General features: G+C 38.5%; 3 protein-coding genes across 3 annotated transcripts; 2 read left to right on the top strand and 1 right to left on the bottom strand.

Annotated features, from left to right (window-relative positions):
* Window positions 1-1,630: 1,630 nt before the first annotated feature.
* LOC144715477 (alpha-galactosidase-like) lies at window positions 1,631-6,598 on the top strand. Its single transcript, XM_078590407.1, has 15 exons — window positions 1,631-1,994; window positions 2,487-2,545; window positions 2,676-2,732; window positions 2,820-2,854; window positions 3,059-3,162; window positions 3,348-3,423; window positions 3,520-3,578; window positions 4,599-4,664; window positions 4,796-4,879; window positions 4,947-5,011; window positions 5,365-5,447; window positions 5,521-5,611; window positions 5,692-5,741; window positions 5,812-5,952; window positions 6,029-6,598. The coding sequence occupies exons 1-15, from the start codon at window positions 1,852-1,854 to the stop codon at window positions 6,116-6,118; spliced, it is 1,203 nt and encodes a 400-aa protein (XP_078446533.1). The 5' UTR covers window positions 1,631-1,851; the 3' UTR covers window positions 6,119-6,598.
* Window positions 6,599-7,643: 1,045 nt separating this feature from the next.
* On the top strand, window positions 7,644-9,938 carry LOC144699926 (structural maintenance of chromosomes-like protein, putative (DUF3531)). The gene is made up of 8 exons (XM_078571269.1): window positions 7,644-8,061; window positions 8,141-8,228; window positions 8,296-8,381; window positions 8,579-8,657; window positions 8,727-8,786; window positions 9,080-9,201; window positions 9,299-9,370; window positions 9,678-9,938. Exons 1-8 carry the CDS (start codon window positions 7,769-7,771, stop codon window positions 9,778-9,780), a joined length of 903 nt encoding a protein of 300 aa, XP_078427395.1. The 5' UTR covers window positions 7,644-7,768; the 3' UTR covers window positions 9,781-9,938.
* Window positions 9,939-10,326: 388 nt separating this feature from the next.
* Window positions 10,327-12,178, bottom strand: LOC144699927 (uncharacterized). The gene is made up of 6 exons (XM_078571270.1): window positions 11,828-12,178; window positions 11,495-11,688; window positions 11,111-11,303; window positions 10,951-11,036; window positions 10,792-10,883; window positions 10,327-10,715 (listed from the first exon to the last, which is right to left on the bottom strand). The coding sequence occupies exons 1-6, from the start codon at window positions 11,870-11,872 to the stop codon at window positions 10,441-10,443; spliced, it is 885 nt and encodes a 294-aa protein (XP_078427396.1). The 5' UTR covers window positions 11,873-12,178; the 3' UTR covers window positions 10,327-10,440.
* Between the last annotated feature and the right edge of the window lie 4,811 nt (window positions 12,179-16,989).

Genomic DNA, 16,989 nt, shown 5'->3' on the forward strand with positions numbered 1-16,989 from the left:
TATTTAGAAACCTCATTCCCTTTCAATCAAACTCTCCAGGAGGATCATGGGCTAGTTTTATAGATCCTACCAAGTGGATGGATTGAGGAGGTAATGAAAAAGCTGCCCTTAAATTTTCAGCTCAATCAATTGTATGGATTGTCGAAGATCAAGATGTGAAGATGGATGATTCGTAGCCATTAATTTAATTGAAATATTTCTCTCTCGCTGTCCTCACCACTGCTGAGAGGGAGAGGAGAGAGATTGACAAGGAAAGAGTGAGCAAGCAAATTGGGTGAAAGAGATAATAATTGAGAGAGAGAGATAATTAGGAGAGGAAAGAGAGACATGTGGGTAGAGTGTGAGGGAAAGATATAAAATGAAACTACCAACTGGATGGTGAAATTACTAAGATGGGGGGCAATTAATTCATTTTGCCTTCAATTCGTTCTTTAGTCGCTCAATTCCTCACATCCCTTGTGCTCTAATTCTTTTTTAATCTAGACAAGGCATACAAGCCTTCCCACCCTTCCCAGGGAGGAAGTCCCCCTAGAGTATGTCCTCACCTTGTTAAACTCTAGTAGTAATTATTATCTGGCTGAGTTGATCAAATCACAATTCAACACAAACTTGTGTTTGATCCGATCACGCTCTTGGTTAGATATCTCTCTTCGTTGGCATCATTCAGTATGTCTAGCTCTTCTCATCTTCCTCATACTGATTCCCAGAGTTCTGCTTACCACTCCCTACTCTCTTCAAGCTGACTTGCCTCTTTGAATTCATCGAGCTATGTCCTTGACCCATGCACGCTACAAGTAGGTCTGCTTATCTTTATCCTACGTGATCCAACAAGGGTTTTGAATATATGCACCACTGGTTGATTATGATCAACCCCCCTAGACTTTCCCTTGGTCTGGAACCGACTCATGAAGAGTCCCACCCTTAGCCTAGCTAGTGTGGAAGACTCACCCAAAGTCAACTTGGAATGAAATACAAGTTTACCTAACTATCCCCAAAATCAAAGACATTCACTAAGAAATAGAGAGAAACTGTAATATTTCAAAACTGAAAGAAAATAAAAATTAATGAATATTAAGTAAATCAATAATATTTAGATTGATAGAGGGAGAGAGAAGTAAGAGAGGGTGAGAGTGAGATGGGAAATCGAGAGAGGATGGGAGTGTGTGTGTGTGTGAGAGAGAGAGAGAGACAGAGAGAGACAGAGAGAGACAGAGAGAGACAGAGACAGAGACAGAGGGAGACAGAGACAGACAGAGAGAGAGAGAGAGAGAGAGATGCTCAGTGGTCAACATATACAGTCAATGGGTGCCTTGGTAGAGAATTGGGAGAGAGTGAGATGGAAAGTGAGAGGGAGAGTTTTAGAGGTGTGCCCTGGTAGTCAGGTGGATACAAATGCAGTGGTGGCATGGCCTTAGCGGGCTTGAGGTGATGGTGACACTGGTGATAATGGACAAGTGATAATGATGACGGGTTTGCATTCTCCATGGTGTACAAATGATAATGAAATGGCTATGATGACCAGGCTTCTTGGATGGACGACAAATCATCATCCGTTTTATCGGAGTTAGTCATTCATCATCATCTAGAGAGATGGACATATAACTGAATGCAACTACTTCTGTCACAAATCAGTCATCGTCTGACATGATGGATGACAGATGCTGGAAATGACGTTAGGATGAAAGACATTTGGCCCATCGGACAACACAAGAAGACGACGAAGATGACGGTGCATAAGACGACTACGACGTCGTTAATTACTTTCGAAGCTCCTCGCGTCCTCCGCCAATCTGTTCTGTCCTTAGTAGAGATTCGTTCGCCGAGCAGAGCTCTTTGAGTTTAGCTCTGGGCATGGCCTCTCGGTTGACGTTAAGTCTTGCTTTGCTTCTGTTTGGTGTCATAATTGGGATAGTTGATGCGCGTTTTGTGAAGGATGTACACACAAGTCGGCGTTCTGCATTGGAGAACGGTCTCGGGCGAACTCCACAAATGGGGTAACTCTTTCTCTTCTATGGCGACGTGTATGATAGATGATAATGATCAGTAGTCTCCTCGGCTTTTCACCATCTTAAGTATTTTCTTCTCTTTGCCAAGATCAAGGAAGTCTTGTTGTACTTTCCTGAAATCATCGACTGTCGTCTTCTCTAAGAAGATTTCATTTTTTTCCTTTAAAAGCTTTCTTTTCAAAGATTATGCCGGCTTGACACTGAAGTTGAATTAAGGAGATACATAAATGGCCGATTAAGTATATCAGATTGGTTATTAGATAGATAGACAATTACAGATATATTTGGTATAGATATAGATAGTTAGAAAGAAAGAGCTATGTAGTTATTCAGATGATAAATGGACATATTTGGAGTTCTGACTTCATTTCACTGACTTCCATATAGAGGAGGAATGTTTCGTTCAGAATAAATGAATTGATGAATCAATATATTTCTCTATAATCTTTTTTATGGAGATGCAACACTTGTGGTACTCAGATGGAACAGTTGGAATCACTTCCAGTGCAATGTGAACGAGCAGATGATCAAGGAAACGGGTGAGATAATTTGAATGTCATATTTCATTATAGGCTTTCTCATAATTGAAGTGGAATGATGATGCTTTTTCTTGTTTTTTGGTTTTATTAAATGAGAAAAACATCCTTCTTACGGTTCCTATCTGTGCAGCGGATGCATTGGTTTCAAGTGGGTTGGCGTCCATTGGTTATAAATATGTGAACATAGGTCAATTTACTTCTTCGAAGATTCCTCGCATTTTTTGGCGGGTCTAATAGTGTTTTTCACCATGCTAATATGTTTTTGATGCGACAGATGACTGCTGGGCTGAACTAAACAGGGACTCCCAGGTACAAGAATATAAAGAGTTTACTTAAGAACCCATTATTTTTATTTATTCTTTTACCTGAGATTCAATTTCAAAAGACAATTCCATTTAGACATTGCCTCATTTCTACTTCACAGCACTTTTCCAAAAAAAGAATCCTAAATATAACACTATTTGATTGGCATACAAGTGCGATCAGATAACCATTGACTCTGGTCTTTCGCAGGGGAACTTGGTGCCTAAAGCTTCAACTTTTCCATCAGGCATGAAAAATATTGCAGATTATATTCATAGCAAGGGGCTTCTACTCGGTATCTACAGTGATGCAGGGTAGAGATTTCCTGTTTACATCATTTGACACCTGCAGAAATCACTTTGGGGGAAAATTAGGCCGCATAATTTCGCAAGAATGCGATCAAATCTAACCTGATATTCCCGCATCGTTCATCATTTCTTAGTTATTGAAGACTTGCATAATTTTCATATTTTTCTATTATTCTCTTCTTATTATTCAGGAGCTATACATGTAGCAAGACTATGCCTGGGTCATTAGGTCATGAAGATCAAGACGCTAAAACATTTGCTTCATGGGTATTAAGGGCAGCTCTCACAGCATCAAATGAATAAAATATGATAACTCAGATAATGCATTGTATTGAAAGCTTTCCCTCTTTGTATCGTACACAGGGCGTGGACTATCTTAAGTATGACAATTGCTACAATACTGGTGCAAGTCCCAAAGAAAGGTTTGTACTCTTATATTATTATCATTGCATTGCTTTTTTTTTTTTTATCATGAAGTTGGGGGGCAGGATAGTGTAAAATTATAATTGCCGAGAATAAATTCTGAAAAACTTTGTTCACCATTTTAATGGACCTATATTTTTTTCTTCTCACCGGTGGACTTACTTTCGTTTTAGTTAAGTTTTCATGGCATTTTCGTTTTTATGGAAATATTTGTCGATTTCTGATTTTTAGGAGAATATGTTGTCAGGAGATTACCGTTGTGAACTTTCAATACCTTATAGAATTTTAAGGGATTCTAAAAGGAAAAATGTATTTAAAAATTCGCTTCGATATGACAGTATTCGAGTCGACAGTAATCCTCCCTGATCCGGATTTATTTGGAATCAAGAAACATACCAACTGTAACCATAACGGGTATGTTTAGCAGATCATCAGGTGGTATTCAACTTTTATTTTCTGGCTTAAAATTAGCAGTAAACGTAGGTAAATTGTAAGTACAAACCCTGAAAATCCAATTAAAGCTATCATCATCAACTTCAGAAATAATACAACTATCTTTTATCATTTTTTAATACAATGTTATCTCGCCCTTCAACCGTCTTAGCAAAGATACATAATTTTGGATCTTTAGCTCATAAGTAATCGCACTTGTTGCGATTCAGGTTTCTCATTCTAATGAATCACTTGAAATGATTTTTCCTCCATCTCGCCCATTCCCGATGGTTTGTTGAAACATCAAAACTTGGATCGACACTTCATTTGGTGACAATCTTGACGTCATTCTCGAAGGATAATGGGCCTTGGTTTAATATTGATTTTTTTGAAGAACAACATCCTGCTTAAAGATGAAAAGTAGCCCTCTTGCCATCAGACAGCTTTTAGCACAGTTGGTAGGTACATGAACACAACAGATTTAAATGTATTTTTATGACGAAGAAATTCCTTATCGACCAAGAAAGCAATTACAATACCATAAATGGATCTGATTCTAACGTTCCAGTTTCTTGAATTTGGAGTAGGTATGCTAAGATGAGCAAGGCGTTGCTGAACTCCGGACGCAGTATATTCTTCTCCATGTGTGAATGGTGAAAATTCACACCACAAAAAAATTTCAAAATAAATTATTTGTCCTGCTGCTGGCCATGCTGTTCACACTTCACTCTGGATTTGATAAATTGTTTACGATTTTTTTTCTTAAGAAAATGGTAAAATACAGGGGCCAAGAGGATCCAGCGACCTGGGCGCCGGAGATAGGAAACAGCTGGAGAACGACTGGAGATATCAAGGATAAATGGGAAAGGTCTATTAGCCTCACATTTATATCAAAACTTTCATGAATTTTGATGATCAAGAGACTTTCTTTTCAGCTTAACATCCAATGCTGACCAGAACGACCGGTGGGCTACATATGCCAGACCTGGCGCTTGGAATGGTGCTCTTCTTCTTCTGAATCTTCTGAATTCTAGCTTCTTATTCGTTCTTTCATCTCCCACTAGATTTTCTTCAAGCCGCTTATGGGTTTCTCAAGATTCTTCGATATTCTTCTGGCTTCCTCTTCCTCTTCTTCTTGTTCGTCAAAGTCTCAGTAGATTCTTAAAGCTGTTTCTGAATTCTTATAGATTCTTCAGTATTTTTCTGGCTTCCTCTTCTTCTCCTTTTCTTCTAGCTGCTTCTTTTCTTTTCCATCCATATTCTTGTAGATTCTTCGAACATCTTCTTCTTCTTCTTCTTCTTCCAATTTCTTTAATCGATTTCACTGATTCCAGACTCCGATTCTCGTCTCAGATCCTGACATGCTGGAGATCGGAAACGGCGGAATGACGACAGACGAGTACATCTCTCATTTCAGCATCTGGGCTCTTGTTAAGGTATCGAACCCACCGATTTCTCCTTGGCCATTGTATCATCAATTCATAATTAATTTCGTGGGATGAACGACAGGCTCCTCTCCTGATCGGATGCGACGTCCGCTCCATGAGCAACGAAACGCTGGCCATCCTGAGCAACAAAGAAGTCATCTCCGTCAACCAAGGTAAGGAAAAATAAAACCTGGGCTTGAATTCTTAAAGCTTAACGAACAGTTTCAAAGAAGTTCTCCGGGGAAGTGCACAGATCCGCTGGGGCGTCAGGGCCGGAAGATTAAGAAAGAGGGTGATTTAGAGGTGTGCGTTCTTCCCTTGTTCTTCGTCTAAACAGTGGAATAATGCTCGGATAATCCATGTTTTAACGTAGGTTTGGGCTGGTCCTCTCAGTAGAGGAAGAACAGCCGTTGTGCTCTGGAATCGAGGGTCTTCTCAATCCGCCATTAATGTCGCGTGGTCTGATCTCGGCCTCGATCCGGCCAAAGCTTTCAGAGCTCGGGATTTGTGGGCTGTAAGATCTCTGTCAAATCATTGTTTTGTAATGATTTTGAGTGTTTTGGGTAAATTTTGTTTTTACTCTTTTTCAGCATTCCACCAGTCATTCTATGAGAGGACAGCTGACCGGTGTTGTGGGGCCTCATGCATGCAAGATGTACGTGCTCATGCCTTTTAACTAGACTTCCACCGACATCAACCGGCTAATAAGGGCATGATTTATCAAGATTATTACTCTTGTCTCCCATGTGATGAATTAGTTATTTACCATGGTTCAAATGCACAATGGAGGACAAATTTTGGGTCTTTGAGAGTTTAGTAGGATGAGTCGTCTAATGATGTGTGAGAGTAGGGGTCTGCATGTCCGGATGACGATGACTACATGTGACCTTGACGGACAAAATCACGATGACGACATCAATGTCAAGAAGCATCTATGTTGTTGGAAGTAAAGATGATGGCCATTGCCCGGGTAACCCTAGTAGATAGTCGATACCGGTCCCTTATGAAGTTTCCATCACTCAATAGAGGCCTAGAGCCCTACTTTCCAGACTCCGCTCCGGCCCAGAGAACTTCACCAGATGCTCATCTCCCTCCTTTCCTGATGCCAGTGGCTAAATTACACTAGTTTCCTGATGATGACGATGATGTTGTCAGCCATCCACAACCCTCCATCGACATCATTGTCAACTCTGTCTGATGATGTCATACTAACTAATGTTGGCATCTTCGGGGGATATCTAAGGATGTCAACTGCCGTTGATGTTTAACAGTCATCACTCCTTGTTGACCTGGAAGATGATGCAGAGACATAGAAGAATTTGTGTTCACCCATCCAATATCTATCTGATATCCAATTTTCAACAATGGATATCTGATGTCCGAATGAAATTGAGATGATTTCAAATAGTGGGCATAGGATGTCATTTATATTTAATCCACCCCACATCGGATTTTGGGGCAGATATCGTAGGCTTTGGGACATGGCAGATGACAATACTGGATATCGGAAATCAAATTTGTACAAAAAATTGCGATCAGGAGATTGTTATCCGAGATTTCGAATATTGGTTTACTTTCCAAAGATGCAATGTCCCATATAGAAGACAGAAAAGAGCACTATAAATGCTTTCAAACCAAATCATTGCGAAAACTATTGTGTTGGAAGCTAGGTACTAGATAGATGCTGGGTTGACTTAGTCAAATCTCACAAAAAATGTGCTGTCCGATGTCTTTTGGACTGGGCCAGGCTTAAAAGTAGCCCATTTGAAATTCCATATTTCTCCGATCATTTGGACCTGTTCAACTTGTTTGAATACTGTTTAGTTAATTTTACTATAGTTAATATTATCCAAAGATAAAAGAAATAAAAGCCAAATTGCTTAATAACATATGAACATGTTTCAAAGTAAGACAACAAAGTATTTAAATTATATTTCAATTTGTAATGTAGGATATCACGAAAACCGATATTCGACACCGATGTCATCATCCGACCGTTAAGATGAAAACTGAAGCCAATATCAAAACGACATCCTGTCTCGATAGTCTTCTGATATCGGGCTCGGGATGGGCGAACACTACTTTGAAGGTGATGCTCATACGTTGACGAATTAAGGACGGTTGACGATGACGTTTTAGAACGGTTCAAAGAAAAAAACTAAATATTTGAGGAAATATAGTTATAAAGGGTTTTTGGGGTTTGGGGGCGGAGAGAAAACTGCATATTATCTTTCAATTTCTGCTCTCAGTGGGCGCCGTGGGGCTTAGATGAAAGCTCCACGGTGAATCGAAGCAGCTGAAGAGCGATTTGGTAGAGTTGGGCAGCGGAGATGGAGTGCTGCGCTTCATCGTCGAAATTCGCGGCTTCCCAATGCTTCCGATTTCATTTCTCGAAGCAATTTCGTGTTCGGGGTTGTGGGTCGTCGTTTTCAAGTGGACCCAAATCTCCTCGCGCTCTTCCGGCTATGGAGATTGCTTCCGCGGTTGAAAAGGAAGAATCTTTCTCTAGAGCCGCTGCTAAAGGCTCTGGAACGACGGCTAGAGAGAGAAGACTTCTCAGAGTAAGAGAAGAGAAAAGGAAAAGGGAATTCGACCGTGCCAATAACTATCCCGCATGGGCAAAGTATGTGAATTTCCCCTCTTTTTTTCTCGCTAGGGTTTATCGTTATCTCATGTTCTTGACAATTTTTCTCTTGTAAAAGGGTATTGGAAGATGCCTGCAAAGATGATGAAGAGCTTCGTGGAGTTCTTGGCGACAGCATCGGTAATCCGGAGCTGATGCGGAAAAGGGTATAAGTTAGGGTTCATCAAGGAGGAAATTGTGTACATGCTGAACGTCTTTTCTTGTGCTTGACAGGTGGAAGAAAGAGTCAGAACAAAAGGAAGAGACTTTCGCAAGTCGAAGACCGGTTCCGTTCTTGCTTTCAAAGTCAGCTTCAGAGAGTACGAACTCTCAGACTCCGAAATTTTTGTCGTCTTCGAAGTCGGTTTTATTTCATTTACGAAGGTTCTGCTACGATCATGACAGTCGAAAGTACATTTTATTTTCATTTTTGATAGGATATATGCTTTGTTTCTGTCCAATCTGGGGTTAATCAAACGTCTGGAACCTCTGATTATCTTGGTTGTTTTTTTCCCAGCTTTAATCCCCTTGGCTCTTTTATATGGTTTGAACTCTACGGTGCGCCGTCAGATAAAGACGTTTGCCTCATCGGAAGCGTGAGTTATTAGTTTTTCTTTATACCTAGATCTGTAGCCTTTAGATACTAAAACCTTCTTGTCCTGCAGGTTATTCAGTCTTGGTATGTCATGGGGCGACTTGGAGCATTCAATTCTTCCAATCTTCAGGTTAATAATTTAAAACAATCATGAAAATTATTTCCATTCTGAAATGCGTTTATCTGCTCACTATTATTTTATCAGGTTTTTATATTGGGAATTAAGTAATACTCATGCGCATAGTAAAATTGTAATAGTGCTGGGACTTTTGTCAATTAATGTTGCGGAGGTCTCTACAAATTTGTGGGTGAATTGAGTGAATCTTTTTACTGTTTATCTTGACGATGAAGTCTTTATCCCAATGTTTTGTCGCTGGTTTTATTCCAGCATTGATATAAGCCAGATCTTGAACGCTTTTTCAGCTGGCGAATTCATCAATGGATTATAATCCTATCTACGATTCAGAAAAAGCTGTCACAGTGATGCCTTCATCGTTTCATGACATTGGTGACGTGGAGTTCCAAGACAATTGGGGTAGAGTCTGGTAGGAGATACTTCTCTACATTTTACAACTTTCTGGTTATACATTTAATGATTTATTTGTTCCATTATACATTTAATGATTTTTGTACTATTTACAGGGTGGATCTTGGAACATCAGACTTCTTCGCAATTGACATTCTACTGAACTGTTTGACTGTGTTGAGCTCGGAGTAAGCCGCTACTGAACTGTTTGACCGTATACCCACAATATTTCTAATCTATAAAAAATACTTCTATTAGCAAAAAGATTATTAGGAAGAGAAAGAAGAGACTGGTTCACTTCGTATCTAGTTTCTATGACATGGGATTGTAACCACTCCTTTAATCTCTGAGAAATACTAATATGCTCTAATTATGAAAAACATATGAACATGAAGATCATTATTTAAATCTCTTAGGAAAATTATCTTGCTTTCAGTTCGAAGATCAGATTAGCAGAATTATTATTATTTTTACGGGGAAATGCTTCAATTGCAGGTATCTGGGAATCCAACAAGTGGTTTTTGGGGGCCGGCGCATGGGAGATTGGGAAGAAGGGATGATCAGTCCAGAAGACGGATACAAATCGTTCAAGATATGAACACACCCCTCGTTTCGTTGATCAAAGTTTTTCTTGAATGTCTCTATCTCGCCTTTCTTGTCAAACAGGCCCATTCGGAACGTAACTCAAAGCCCATCAATAGGAAAAATTGTTATTCAAAAAAAAATGAAAAGGAAAATTTCTGATATCAAGAAATAGGGATGGACCAATCACAGGTGTTGGGCGGTTGCAGGTGATGCGGATGTTTCGCCTTTGCACAGCAAGCTGAGCATTCACAAAATAAATGAATGGGCGATATGTGGGTCATTGATTGTAAATGGGCTGGTTTGATCTGTTATTCATTAAAGAAATTGTAAGGTATGGTCAGCGCTTTGGGTTAGCATTTTCAAATCCTGTTAAAAACATGTTTTTTGGATAATATTTTTGGTCATCAGCAGTTGCTGGCCACAGCATGAACCGGCACAAGGCTTACTACACCGCGACAGTTTTGGGCAGAGGACAGTTCAGATTTCCGCCCCAGAGCAACCCATTGACCGCCAAAGGGGGTTACGGCGGTCCGAGATTCGCCTTCATGACCATCTCTACTTTCAAGAAGAAGTGGGCCCCCCTTGCACCCTTATCCAAATTGAAATGGCTGATGTGGCACATACTGTTGACCTCAGGTAGGGGACAAAACTATAGTCAAAGTCAAAATTACATTTACGCGGTGCGAGAGCTAAAGAAGTCAAAATCTGGGTGATGGGCTTCGAGCTGCCTCAGCCAAGAGGCGGCGGCGCTCCAGAGAGAAGTCAACGGCCGATAATCTTCAATTTTCGGTCCTATCCAGATCGGAGTCTGCATCTTGTATGCCGCCAAACCAAAAGGGGGGAGAGAGAAAGTCCTCGTTGACTTTCTCTCATCTTTGACTTTTCTCATGTCACAGTCTACGTCATGTCTCTGACTTTCCTCCTGCGCGTTGACCAACGATCCCTCCTCTGCCACAGATTTCTTGCCGTGATGTTGAAAGCGGATAGAATAAAGGAAAAACAAGGCACCCAGACGTTGACTTGCCTTGGAGCGTTGACGATAGCGTGTGGTAAGTTAAGAAGGCGCAGTAGAACTCCTTTGGATTTCTGTGAACGGGCAAGTGGTATATTGGGTACCTAATCAATTTAACAAATAATCCAGTCAAACTAAACCCGGATCAAGAACACAAAAAGATTTCATTACCAGGCAATCGCTATCCAGCTCGCAGGAGATAGATCGTTGCTTCGGAGAGCGCGCAATCCTGGATAATCCAACGATAATTTGTCGATCTGTGGGATAAAAAATAATTGAGTAATTCCAATGTTCATCGATAGACGAGATATGATTAAAACAGGAAATTTACCGTGTCTCTGAGGGGGAGACGTTGATGGGGTGAAGCTGCTTCGAAGAACTGGAAATAAAGCCTGCCGAAGCGCTCTTTAATCTTGAAGTCGGTCTCTTGATCCGACCCCGAGTCTGAATCCCAGATCTTGTTCGACCTGTCGCTGCTAGATAACGTGGAATCGGTCTCGAACTCGGAATCCTCGCCCGAGGTTCTAAAAAACAACGGAGAAAGAAAACCCATTAGAGAGAATTCACGTTGCGAATCGAGCTGTAGAAAGAGGAAGAAACCTCGAGCACATCTAACAAGTGATTATAGAGGCTATTTTTGGAGTAAAACGGCAGTTTTCCCATGAGAAAAAGGCTTGTAAAACGCCGAAATGGCAGAGAAGAGAGTGGATTAGACCTTAAAACGTTGTCTTTTGCGAGGTAGAGCTGCATCCCAGAGAGAGAAGGCGCGTAGTACTGAACGATAGTCTGGTCATCATCGAGGCTTATGGGGATGCCGACACCGTAGGCGCTCCATTCATCGTAGACCTCCCAGAGCTGCTCCAGAGTAAAGAACTCCAGCGAATCATCAATCGCACGCTCGATCATGATCTGCGATCAAAGGTAAACTCGGAAGCGAGTTCTTGAAGATCGAAACGAGGAACTGGGTCGAAAAAAAAACGTAATTTTGACGACGGGTTGTTCAAGAAAACATCAGAACACAAGGAATTTAGAGGATGATCGAACTCACCGAGGGCGTCGTGAGCCGCAGGAAGCTCTGCAAATTTGAACTCATCGTCGCAGGAAAACGGTCAGGTCCGCGAATCTTAACGAGGGTCGGTAGCAGATAGATATATGAATTTCTACTCGGCTACGCCCAACTACTAACTTGACCTCTCCTCCCTATTTAGTTGCTAGAAAGCGAGAAAAGGATATATTAATAGAATTGGACTACTTGTGCGAGAAGACCCACTCCGGAGTGCGAGTATGGTGGGAATGCGAAAGAGGAAAGCTTGGAAAAAAAAAGAAACTATGGGCAGATACGTTCCTTCTGCCGCGTCACCTCCATGAAAGGGTCCGAAGAACAAGCTTATGCAACACACAAGAACAGCTCAGCTGTGGAAGAGGGAATGACTATTCGAAGAGAATGTTTCTAGAAATGAGTTCACTATGTCGTTAAGCGACGAATTCAATTAACAGAAACGGGACCCATCGAGAAAATCCAAAGATTTTTTGAATTATTTCTCTGCTAGTCTGGGCCAAGAAAGATTGATTGAACAGACCTATCGAGTTGCTGCGTGGGAATGCATGACAGTCGACGTGTTGCAAAATGGAGTTTCTGGCCGGGGATTGGACGAGAGATGTAGAGGATGGACTAGTCTTCGGAGTTTTACTACTAGAAGACATAGTATTCCTACGCAGCTACAAGTCAGTGCTAAAGGATAGTAAGACATTGCGTGGTCTAGTCTTTGGGTTACCAAGTCTTCCGTCTACATCACGTCACTTTTAATGAGCCTGTATTTTCTCTTCAGTTGGATAGATAGAAGGACAGATGGTAAATAGATGGATAAATAATCTTCGTTTGGGAAGTAATACCTTACCGAGGTTTCGTCTTGGTATATCGATACAGACGACAAACAAAAAAATAACTAGGAAGTACATAGATGGATGGATGGACGGATGGATGGACGGATATATAGATAGATGTATGGATAGATAGATAGATCAATGGATGGATGGATTTATAGATATCTATATAGATAGAAAGAAAGATAGATAGATCTATGGATGGATTTATAGATATCTAGATAGATAGGTACAGATAAATGAATGGATGGACTTATTGATGTCTAGATATATAGATTGGCAGATAGATCTATTGATGGAAGGATTTATAGATATTTAGATATCTAGATAGATAGATCTATGGATTTATGGATTTATAGATATCCAGATAGATAGATAGATTGATAGATAGATCTATGCATTGATGGATTTGTAGATATCCGGATAGATAGATTGATTGATAGATAGATCTATGGATTGATGGATTTATAGATATCCAGATAGATAGATATAGATATGTATATATAGATGGATGGCGGACTTATATATATGGATAGATATAAAGAAAGAAAGAAAGATATATAGATTTATGGATGGATAGCTTGATAGATAGATAGATAGATGGATTTATAGATATATATAAATGGATAGATGGATACACTGATGGATGGAAGACTGATAGAAACCAAATACAAGTGATCATTGGGTAGCCTACCATTACGCGAGAGATATAGTTATCCTTAGAACTGATTCCAGATTAAATCAGAGATGATGGGTCTGATGGACAAATAATGAACCCAATAAATGGTTGTGGAAGCTGGAAGTCACTCTAGAACTGAGGAGTACAATGAGGCACAATAATTGGCAGAAACAGAGAGTTTTAAAGAGCTGTGATGTGATCCAACAGTTGACGCAATGGAATAAACTAACCTAAAATATTATAGGAGGAGAAAGAGAGGGGTCCTTACCAGGCCTGCCTTCCTCGTAAACCAGGCCCAGTATCATTACAAAATCATTGCAGCCAAAAAATAGAGAAATTGAATGTACGACATCTAATGAGAGTAGTTAGGCAAGGCTATGAGGTTGAGCGTTCGATAACAGAGAAGACTAAAAGTAACATGCCAAAGTATCATAATGGATCTATTCAGTAGTACCGAAAAGTGTGATAATTTCAAAAAAATGAATACTCCACCTCAGGCTAAATTACTTTTTCTTTTCTTTTTGTCTTGTAGTTGTTGGAGTGCACTGGGACAGTCCAAATGCCAATCACCAAGGGCACGCCTGGAGTGTCCCACAGGGCTGCTTGCCTAATTTGGTCCTCCACATCTGTGAAATTGTATCCATTTAATGACCATTTTAAACCCAAATTAAAAATATTTTGAGCCTTTTGAAATGCATTTCAGGTTGATGGGACACTTAGGTTTTTGCCAAAAATGGAATATTTTACTTATTGTATCCTTGTCTAGTATGACTTGTCAAATAATTGCCCCAATTAAAATTTTGTGATTACCTACTATAAGTTTAACTTTTGATGATTGGAAGTTTCCCATAATTTTGAAAGTATTTCAATTTTTTATTTCTAAAATTATCGTTGTAATCTACTTAGAACAAGAAATTCATGCTTCTTTCTAAATACTTGAGTTAATATTTCATGGTGTGAACCTCACACTTTTGGAATATTTGGCATGTTCTGAATCATGGTGATGCTAGTTGCTAATTAATACTTGATAGTGTGCTTGTAATATCACATATCTATAACTATTTTGCTTGTATTGACGTGTCTGGAATGTTGATGGTTCACATAAAATACACAGTAATTAAGTACCACAAGATACTTGATTTTGATTTTGACATTTTCTGAGTAAATCAGTGGATCCATGACAAATTGAACAGTGAGACTTCATTTTCATCCGTTATCCATCTGTTTCATATAAAAGGTATTAATTTGTATTTTTTTCATTATTTTAACTAAGAGATACACAAGCTCCTACAATGTGGTTGAGATATTCGTGGCGGAACCATTGTAGATTCATCAGCTTGACTGAGGAACATCCGATATATTTTATTCATGATTGAAATTTTCAGCCTTTTCTCTATTATTTTGAATGTGATTGTGGAACTTTTCTTGTCCTATGTAATGAATTGAGATAATTCTTTGAAGCAATTCTCGAGCTCTATCATTATCATGAATAAAACTTTCATTTATATTAGTCAAGGGTGCATAACCTGGTTTAATAATGATTAATGTTTTAATATTAAATTAAGTTTAAGGTTTATTTTTTCATCATTTCTTAAAGAGGTACATGATGAATCACTTTCGTTTGGAGGTTGTCTTGTTAGCAATCCGTGCAAGATGGTTGAGATATTCATCGGGACATGATAGTTAGCCTACCAGTTTTATTGGGGAACATCAGCTATTTTTTATGATTGACATATACAACCATTTATCAATTATGTGACATGTTTGATGTCCTCATGGACATTTTTGTGTCCAATGCAGTGAGTTGAAACAAACCTTTGAATCAAATATCTAGCTCTGTCCTCCACATCTATAAAAAATCATAGCTATTTTTTAATGCGTAAGATAGGGAAATTTGTTGTATTTGATCCATTTTCATAATAGCGCTCTGAATCTGCATTGCTCCTCTGAATACGAGTGCGGCTTAGTTATTTTGAATCATAGGCCAGGGACCATGCACACAAGTTGAGACACAAAAACTTACTTTACCTTGGGAGATACTGTTTCTAGACTTAAGTCAAGAGTAAGAAAACCTTATGATTGAAATAATTTTCTATAGAATTGTCAATAAGCCAAACCCGTCAAGTTTTATAAAGGAATGTGTAAGTTTCTTATCTCAAATACTTTCATTTAGATGTAATCTAGTTTTTAACTCTAACCAAGAAGGATAGCACCAGAAGCGGTTATTAAAATGAGTTCAAGTCATAAAATCTCCATTCAATCATAAAACAGTAATTTTTTATCTTAATCAAGGTACATATGGAGATGAAAGAATAACGTATTGATTTCAAACCTAGAAGTCATTGCATGCCTTAAATAGTCTAACATAAAATATTGTAAATAATGGTATGATAAACCTTCAAGTTTGCTTAAGGAATCAAATAAAAAATAATTATAATTTTGATGTGAAATTCTTGTACAAGAGATTTACATGAGTATTAATTTTTGAAGTCTTGATGTGTTAAAATATTAGTGTTTATGAGAAAATAAATATAACTATTAAGTATATACAATTTCACTAGAGGTTGTGCGAAAGAATTGATCATACCTTTACAATCTGTAAGGATAGAAAAGTTAATTAACAATTATTAAAAAAAGATGTGGATAAGTTTCTAATATAAGTACTAGTTTAAGTTGGTTAAATATCATGTTGAGGATTTGAGCATAATGATGAGAAATTATGATACCAGTGTAAAAATATGAGATATGCACCAAATTGCTCATGTATCATTATAGATATTGATTTTTAGTTTAAAATAAGTTGTTTTTGAATTAATTGATGTATTAATTTATTTATAAAACATAATTTTAAATTTACTTGGATAAAAAATCATTTTCTTCAAGAATGAATCACATTTTATCAAGACATTGACGTCTGTGTCCGAGAGAATCATTGGATTTATAGGGGCCGTGATCTTAAATATATATGGTTGAACAATGATTTTTAGAGTCTGATACCTTCAAATTTATACATCCTTTGTATTTCCTCTATTTATTGAGCTGCCCTTCACATTTGAATGAATATGTAACTTTCAATTAACTATTGAAGATTTATTTGATTTTCAATTTAAAGATAAATTTATTGCTTTTTTTGCTAGGTTTGCAAGAATGCATTGTGTTATACCTAATTATAGTGGATTTTAGTAACAAGAAGGTTCATAACTTCCCCTAAAACATGTCATAAGATATTTCTGTAATCAAATCCATGGGATGAGAACATAAGGAATAGTATATTTAAACTCTTTTCCCCCCTCATTGTTGTGGGTTCTTTGTGCTTGATTGGCAATATGAAATGATGAATGTTCCAAATTAATGAAAAAATCAAGGCAAACTTATTCTTTAAAACATATGATGATCGAATCCCTTTTGTGAAAAAAATTTGACTCAATTGATTTCTTGGAAGCGTAGCTTCACACTGTTCGCATGCTTGGCCACAGGAACTATGAATCTACTCTTAAATCTCTACAACTCTTCTCCATATGTAGTTGATGAACCAAGAATAAGGCATAGAACATATTTTAAGGCCTTTTTTTGTTATCATTTTTCTTATATTATATTCATTTTGGCATGTGTTCTCATTTCAAGTATTAAATGGGCTATTTGACCAA

This window comes from Wolffia australiana, chromosome 2 (genome assembly GCF_029677425.1).
Source record: "Wolffia australiana isolate 7733 chromosome 2, ASM2967742v1".
Lineage (NCBI taxonomy): Eukaryota > Viridiplantae > Streptophyta > Magnoliopsida > Alismatales > Araceae > Wolffia > Wolffia australiana.